The 8,684-nt window shown below is 45.1% G+C and overlaps 1 protein-coding gene across 1 annotated transcript; it reads right to left on the bottom strand.

Moving 5' to 3' along the window:
• Window positions 1-6,573: 6,573 nt before the first annotated feature.
• LOC146209954 (uncharacterized) lies at window positions 6,574-8,134 on the bottom strand. Its single transcript, XM_084587475.1, has 3 exons — window positions 8,122-8,134; window positions 6,712-7,051; window positions 6,574-6,637 (listed from the first exon to the last, which is right to left on the bottom strand). The coding sequence occupies exons 1-3, from the start codon at window positions 8,132-8,134 to the stop codon at window positions 6,574-6,576; spliced, it is 417 nt and encodes a 138-aa protein (XP_084443601.1).
• Between the last annotated feature and the right edge of the window lie 550 nt (window positions 8,135-8,684).

Raw genomic sequence — 8,684 nt, 5'->3', positions numbered from 1 at the left:
TTTGTGATCTCATCATTTCACTAGCCGATGTCACATGAGATTCCGATTCTCAGATTGTTAAGTGTGGTCCGGACACCTGCTGACAACAGAGCTATTGTACTCCTGGTGATGCCTCCTAGAAACTTTTGTCTACAATTTTGTCCGGAGGTATTTAATCAGTTTCAGTTATTGTTTGCATTACATTCCTTGGTGTGTCCTGACTCCGACACACACACACACACACACACACACACACACACACACACACACACACACACACACACACACACACACACACACACACACACACGCACACGCACACGCACACACACACACACACGCACGCACGCACAGGCGAAAGGCAAGGCGCCCGTGTGTTGTGCGATGTCAGTGGACGTTAAAGAATCCCAGGTGGTCGAAATTTCCGGAGTCCTCCACTACGGCGTCTCTCATAGTGTGAGTCGCTTTGGGACGTTAAACCCCCCAAACCAACCCAAACACACACACGCACGCACACGCACACACATTTTTCGGAATTCAAACTGGAGCTATCTATAAAATAAAATAACAATTATTATTTATTATTATTATTATTATAAATCAAAACAGAAACTGATCTCATGACCAGAATCGGCGTTGCAGTTTATGTTGACGCCAAATAGAGAGATGGAGAGAGAAAACTGAATAGAAAGGCAGGGAGGTTAACCAAGCGATGCCCACTAGGCTACCCTACACATGGGGAAGGGAACAACACTCACACCCTCGTTGGATGGTGGAAATAAGGTCTAGAAACCAAGGTGCAGCGCATAAAATGTCTGAGATAGGCCTCAAAATTTCATAATGACGCGGGAAGCGGGCAGTAACGGGCACTAACTAGGGTTGATTGGTTGGTTGTACAACTTTTAATTCCATCGGAAATGGGCGCCCGCTTCCCGCCCCCGGTACGCGTGCCGGAGGTATAATGTTTGGAAAGTCACAAAACCAGTGTTGCCCGCAGAAATCGCAGAACTGAGGCCGCGAAACTATACAAATTAAAATCGAGGGGCACGTAAATAAGTTATACAACGGCGCCCAATTTTGGTAGAATGCGTCAAGACGGAGAGGAAAACATGCAGTAAAATGTTTACCAGAAAAGGGAAATGTGAAAAACCTCCGGAGTCGCCCTTTAAACACCAATCCCTTAAAATGTGCGTTATCTCACACGCACCCATTAGCATGCAGTCATAAGCTGTCGCATTATGTTAAAGAACACTCGGCATATGTAAAGCCCATTTTAATCAAGCCGAACCAACGTGGCTGCATATAGGCTATGTGCAGAATGTTCAAGAGTTTCGGAAGGTTAGCTTCTTATCTTACCTCCCCTCTCAAAGCAGCTACTGACGAGTTGGTAGCCCAATGCTAGGCGATCTCGTGACGTCACACGACGCAATCAGCCATGCCACCTCCATGCTCGTGATTAGCCGCCAAACCTGGATCTTCTGCAGGAGGGTATGGTCGATACCCATCAATTATAACGCTGTCACGTTAAAATGTTGCCGACGATTACGTAACTTCCTAATGCGAAATATGAGCGCAGCTCATCATCAGTGTCAGCTTTTCGATAAATTGAGGTAAGACACGCTCACAGGGAAAACGCGCAACGCTGGACGTTTTCCGCTTCCCGCAGAAGCCGGTTTGTTTCCCGCAGGCTGACTTGTTTCACGTTCCGCGGAGCGATGAGGTCGGGGGCTATTTTTCCCGTTCCGCACAAAGGAGTAGCCAATCGGAACCGACCGTGAACCGTGACGTTCCCAGTTCAGTGACCCGTCAGCGGAGGCGCATACTGCGCGCGTCCTGCGGGGGCACTCTGCGGTTGCTGTTCCAGCATGAGCATGCGGCTTGAGGAATTTGAGCGTCTTTTTGGAATGTATTCGACCCTACCGCTTCCTCTACGACAAGACACACTGTGATTACAAGGACACGGATCTAAAAAACAACCGATGGGAATTAATCGGACTGGAGTTCGGCCTGACAGGTAAGTTTATTTCATTGCGGAGTGTCTAGTATCTGTTGTCAATAGAGGTGTCTGTCAGCATGAGAAAAACATTTTCTGCAGCTTCCCAGGCGTCCGCAAAATTTAGAAATGCTAGAGACCGTTGGCTGAAGATAGTCATGACGCCACATGTCGGGCACCCGACAACGGCGCCAAAAAGTGGCCGCTTTTCCCCCTGATTGACGGCATGCTGCGAAGCATTACGCCAGCAGGTTGGTATACTGACACCTTTGCCGCTATGTTTTGCCTTTTCAGTGTGCATATTTTTCTGACTTGGTACATAGCCACAGTGCTCCAAAAGAGGTTCCGCTACCATTTTCGCAGTGGGAAGCAGTGATTTATGTTTCCTTCTTTGCTTGCCCCACTCGGAACTCTTTCAGCGCCATAATTCTTTCTCAACAACCCGCACCGCTTCTTTCCATGCACACCTTTTCGTTTTCACTTTCGAAACGCGTGCTTAGCCCCAATATCATTGAAAAGCTAGCTAGATTCGGGCCCTGTCATGGGCCCTGTCCGACCAGGCTGCGCTAGTGGCAGGCCATACTTAGCAGTCTCCGGCTCCATTTGTGCTTGCGGCACTTTGCTATTGTGAAGTGCGATTTTAAAACATTCTTTGATATCTCCCGCGAAATATTGCAAATTCCCGCCTCCATCGAAACGCAGCCGCCGTGGTGGGGTTCGAAGCCGGAGTTCCCGGGTTCGAACCCGACTACGGCGGCTGCGTTTCGATGGAGGCGAAACGAAGTGGCGTCCGTGTGCTGTGCGATGTCCGCGCACGTTAAAGATCCCCAGGTGGTCGAAATTACTCCACAGCCCTCCACTACGGCTCCCCTTTCTCTCTATCCACTTTCACACCGACCGACCGACCCATGTTCTCATTTCGCGTAGTTTGAACGTTTACGCCTCGGAGAGTTAGAAGAATTAAGCATATTGCCTCACTGACAGTACTGTAAACATGTTTTTTTTTTTCACACCTCAGGATCATGACAAACATACGAAAGAAAACCTGTTATGTATAGTTATGACCTGTGGCTGTGATCTGCATGCATGCTTGTATTTCTGAGCACCAAAATTTTCTTGTGTGGCGTCTGTTATGCAGACAGTTTGCTACCCCTAGAAAGGTAGGCAGTATTGTCGGCATGTTTGCCTGGCAAACTTATGCAATAATGTCAAGCTTCTGATTGTATTTTAAGCAGTGTTGAGGCAAGGTGAGAGGGCATTTCAATTTTCAGTGGGCTTATTTCTTGCAGTACTGACATAAGCCAGAGCTCTCCAGACATGGAGCTTCTGGGAATGTAAGTACAGACTCAATAAGCAAGTGTGTACTGTGCTATACACTACATATACTACATATTTGGACATTTTTGTACCTTACAAGGATAAACCATACATTTGTGCTTCTCAGTATGTTTTCAAGCATGCAGTGTTGGTACATGGAGAGTACAAGGAATGTCATATTTCAATACAATTATTTGATGCAGTGCTGATATAAGCAGCCAGAGCCCTGCAGAAGCATAACTTCTCGCATTGTAAGTAGACACATCCATATATAAGTCATATCATGCTGTAAGTTCAGTGAATTGACATTTTATGCAATCCAGGAATGACGACACAGTTGTCAACTCGGATGACGACGACAGCAGGTAAGCATCTACCATCCTTTTTACTCACATTAGCAGGAACTGCCGGCAGTAATTGATATATATCAGTAAGTTTAGAAATGCATTGTTTGTCACGCAGCCCAGCACCTGCCCAAGCTAGGGTTCCAGGGTCTAGTAGCCCTCAGTTCAGTTCAGTTCAGTTTAGTCGTTCAGTCGTGTCCGACTCTTCGTGACCCTATGGACAATGTCACGCCACGCTTTCCGGTCTCTCACTATCTTCCTAACATCGCATAACTTCATCTGCAGTGCCTCGAGGATGCCATCTAACCATCGCGTTCGCTGCCTACCCCTTCTCCGGTGACCCTCAACCTTTCCCAACATCAAATCTTCCTCCAGCGACTCCTCTCTTCTCATCAGATGACCAAAGTAGCTGAGCTTTAACTTTAAAATTTGACCCTCCAATGAGCAGTCAGGGTTTATGGTCGACAATATCGACTGACTTGATCTTCTGGCAGTCCAAGGAACTCTCAAGATACTTCGCCAGCACCACAATTCAAACGCGTCAATTCTTCGGCGGTCAGCCTTTTTCACAGTCCAACTCTCGCATCCATACATCACAACTGGAAAGACCATAGCACGAATTATACGGATCTTGGTTGGCAGGTCTCTGCTCTTTACTAGGCGGTCAAGGCTAACCATTGCTCTCTTTCCCAGAAGCAGGCGTCTCCTAATTTCATGGCTGCAGTCTCCTTCCGAGGTCATCTTGGAGCCCAAGAACAGAAAATCTGTCACAGCTTCCACTTCTTGTCCATTGATGCTCCAGGACTTGATAGGGCAAGACGCCATGATCTTTGTCTTTTTAATGTTCAGTTTAAGCCCAAACTTCTCACTCTCTTCTTGTACGCGGATCAGAAGTCTCTTGAGTTCCACTTCACTTTCTGCCATTAAAGTGGTATCATCCGCATATCTAAGGTTGTCGATACGTTTTCCAGCAATCTTCACTCCAGCTGAAGACTCGTCCAGACCGGCCTTCCTCATGATGCACTCTGCATATAGGTTAAATAGGCAGGGCGACAGTATGCAGCCTTGCCTTACTCCTTTCTCGATCGGAAACCAATCAGTAAGACCATGCCCAGTTCTGACTGTGGCCTCTTGCCCTTCATACAGGTTCCTGAGGAGACAGATGAGGTGAATTGGAACTCCCCTCTCTTGGAGAGCTTGCCACAATCTGCTGTGATCTACGCGGTCAAGCGCTTTCGCATAATCAATAAAGCAGAAGTAGATGGGTTTCTGGAACTCTCTTGCTTTTTACATGATCCGGCGAAGGTTAGCAGTTTGGTCTCTAGTTCCTCTGCCCTTGCGAAACCCAGCTTGCACGTCCGGAAGCTCCCGATCCACATACTGCTGCAGCCTACATTGGAGGATTTTCAACATCACCTTGCTAGCATGCGAAATAAGCGCGATCGTGCGGTAGTTGGAACAATCTTTGGCACTGCCTTTCTTTGGAAATGGGGATGTAAACTGACCTCCTCCAATCCTGTGGCCACTGCAGGGTTGTCCAAATCTTCTGACATAATGAATGCAGAATGTTAACAGCGTCATGGTTGAGGTTTTGAAGCAACTCAGCTAGAATGCCATCAATTCCGCTAGCTTTGTTCTTAGCAAGGCTGGCTAAGGCCCATTCAACTTCACTCTTCAGGATGCCCAGCTCGAGATCAGTAATCACAACTGTCTTATGTTGGGTTTGTACATTCGGGTCCTTCTTGTACAGTTCTTCTGTGTATTCCTGCCACCTCTTCTTTATCTCTGAGGCTTCAGTGAGGTCCTTGCCTTGTTTGTCCTTTATCACGCCCAGCTTAGCACAGAAGCTTCCTTTGATATCTTTGATTTTCTTATACAGAGCTCCAGTGTTCCTTAATTGGCTGTTGTCCTCAACTGCTTGGCACTGTATGTTCAGGAAGGCATTCTTATCTCTCCTTGCTGTTTTCTGAAAATCCGCATTGAGAACCTTGTATCTTTCTCTTTCCTCCATAACTTTTGCCATCCTCCTTTCCTCAGCTATTTGCAAAGCCTCTTTAGATAACCAGTTTGCTTTCTTGCATTTCTTTTGCTTTGGAACTACCTTAGTAGCAACTTCTTGTATTATATCACGAACATCAGTCCACATCTCTTCGGGCTCTCTGTCTTCCAGATCTAATTCTTGAAATTGATTCCTCACTTCCACAGCATATTCTAATGGAATTTGATCCAGATCATACCTACAAACCTACCTAGTAGCCCTACAACGGCTCAAAACTGGGGGCCGCCGCCTCTTAGCCCTGCACTAACTGAGACTGAGCTGCTTGCAAGTAGCTCAGTCTCAGTTGGTGCAGGGCTAAGAGGCGGCGGCCCGCCAGCCAGGTAGGCAAGCAAGCAAACTTTGTCATGTAGTCATTTATTGACTTTTTATGCTTTTTCTTCTCAAGGCTGTGCAAAAGAACACCTTCAGGTGGGCCACCTTCACGGTATGTACTTGCAAGTTTCATGCTTCCTAAGATGAAAGATTAAAAAAATGGTGTGAAACAATGCAGTTTTCATCATTTTGCAGAAGGAAGAAAAGGACAGAGGACACTTTTGAAGACTGCGTCAAGGCGAGCCTTGACAGATGTGCTGGCAGTCTTGCTAGCATGAAGAAAAAACAAGAGTGAACAAGAATGTGACGACGACAGTGACGCCGCTTAGTCACTGCGAAGCTTCGTGCTCTAACACCGAGGCAGCGATCGGAAGCTATATTTAAGATATCTAAAATTTTTACGAAGCCGAGCAAGAAAGTCTGGAATTTTGAAGGGGAATAAAGCTAACAATTGTTTGAATTCAAGAGTATGATGCCTGCAATAATTTTAAAGAATATCTTTTAGAGCAGATACAGCATTATCCTGGTTGTTTTACCTTCCGTCCTGCACGGTTGACAATCTTTTCTTGTCATGGAACTTTGCCATCCGTGACAAAATATTGTGCCAGTCTGTCACGCACACCCATAGCAGACCTGCAACACAACATCGAAGTAGCTCAAGATACACTGCATAAAAATGTTGATTGACATAGGCTTTCCCTATTTACCTTGCAGAGTGGCCACCTTGTCTACTTATTCCTCTCAGTCCTGGAAGGTCATTGCCGTCTGTCCTCCATAAGCCAGCAGTCTCATTTCCCTGCCAGTCCTCACTGTCGGCATAGCCAGGTGGGCTGTAGGCAGATCGTGCCAATGCGCTCTCCGACATCATGAAGTTATGCAGCACAACACATGCCTTGCAGATATTTTCCGTCGTCTCCTCTGATGCTCTAAAGGGCCTCCTTAATATTCGCCATCTTGCCGCCATAGCCCGGCTTAAACGATAATTAAAAGTAGCTCTCAGCTGGTACTCCTCACGCCCAGATGGGCTTAATCTGTGCTTCTGCAGGTCTGGAAATGAAAGCATGAGGCATATTAATTGAAAGCAACTTTCCACTTTAAATCATTTTAAATTTTAACACTATAGCATTAAGGAACAATGAAAAATAAAGTGGATAATGGCTGTATTTGACTAAAGGCTTACTGCTCTGGATGGCGCATTACAAAACGCGTCGTGTCACTAAGGATGGCTTGCATTGTATATTTGACTTAAAAAACCGAGTTTGATTACTGCAAGTACCGTTGCTTTTGAGTAAAAATATGTGGCCGGTTACCGTGACAAAAAAATAGAGATTTTAATGCGAACTTCAAAGATCACAAGCAAAACTTTCTGTTTAAATGAGCATAATGCTGTTTGGTCACATTAGACTAGGGTACTTCACCCAGATAATTGCTCTAAAATGGAAAACAAATAACAGAATTACCTCCTGGGCAACAAGAGCAACTTTAGTGAGTATCAGGAAATTACTGGCTATAAAATGCATAATGTTATTCATAAACAGGCTCACCACGACGGGCATAGGGACGCATGAGGAATGTCTTCAAAGGGAAGGCTTCATCACCTACAATAACGTAGGGAATGGCACCTGCCGACCCGACAGTGGTGGGGGCTGGAACACCACACCTGTTGTTGGTGAGATCTCATCAAATCTGAACGTAAAAATATTCCTGTGTCCCCTTCATCACCATAGTGGCAAAGATCCACATATGTGAATCTGAAACAAATGTCATCAGAGAAGGAAATCAGTAAACTAATAATGAGTGCTATAATAGCTCGGTGAGAAAGACTAGGTTAAACATCTCCAAAATAAATGACGCCACTCTAGGAGAATATTTTACTCAGGTATTGCTAAAAATATTAAGTGCATGCTATCAGCACGTGTCTAGGACTCGTGTTTTTGTTACATAGCGCTCCGTCGTAAAATATTTCTCTGCAGATGCTCAATGTCTGCTGCTGCATTTCTTACAGCATACAGTCGGCTTTGGCATTAATGTTTACCGTTGCTACAACCAAAAGAGCAAAGCACTGAGCTGTACATGGCTAGAAATAAGTTGAAACCAAGTGCAGGTAATAACTTTACCTGTTATGTGCATCACAGCAGGCCAAAAGGACAACACTGAAAGTTTTTTTGTAGTTCATGTTTCTTTACCCAGAGTTATTTGGGCATTCAATATTTACATGCTTGCCATAAAGGCTTCCAACGCAATTTGGAATGAAATCTGAAACAGACACAAATTTGGCAGTAGTAGCTGGCTTAGTAAACAATTTCATAGAAGTGGGGAGAGGGAATAGTGCATATAATAATCAACCAATTAAAATTATGCAAACATAAACGTCCTCATCTCTGCTTCCTGTTTGCTCGGCTGAAACTATTTTCTTTATAAAGCATAAATAATTTCACGAGTTTCAAACATTTACACGTAGGTCTCGCAAAACAAAACAATCCATATAAAAAGTACTTAAAAACATCTGAAGATGCAAGATTTCACTGCGTAATCACAGCACAAAAAGAATGAAGTAAAGGAGGCACTCCAGGGTGTAGCACTGACCATTCCATTCAACTTGCACTACATGTCACGGCAACATGTGCATACAATGTTTTAACAAGTTCTGCGGTTTGTTGGAGAAAAGAGATATTTGTTT

Source organism: Amblyomma maculatum, chromosome 1, assembly GCF_055883805.1.
Source record: "Amblyomma maculatum isolate TAMU_Amacu chromosome 1, ASM5588380v1, whole genome shotgun sequence".
Lineage (NCBI taxonomy): Eukaryota > Metazoa > Arthropoda > Arachnida > Ixodida > Ixodidae > Amblyomma > Amblyomma maculatum.
Note: the sequence above shows the minus strand (reverse complement) of the source record. Positions and strands in the feature narration are given on the sequence as shown.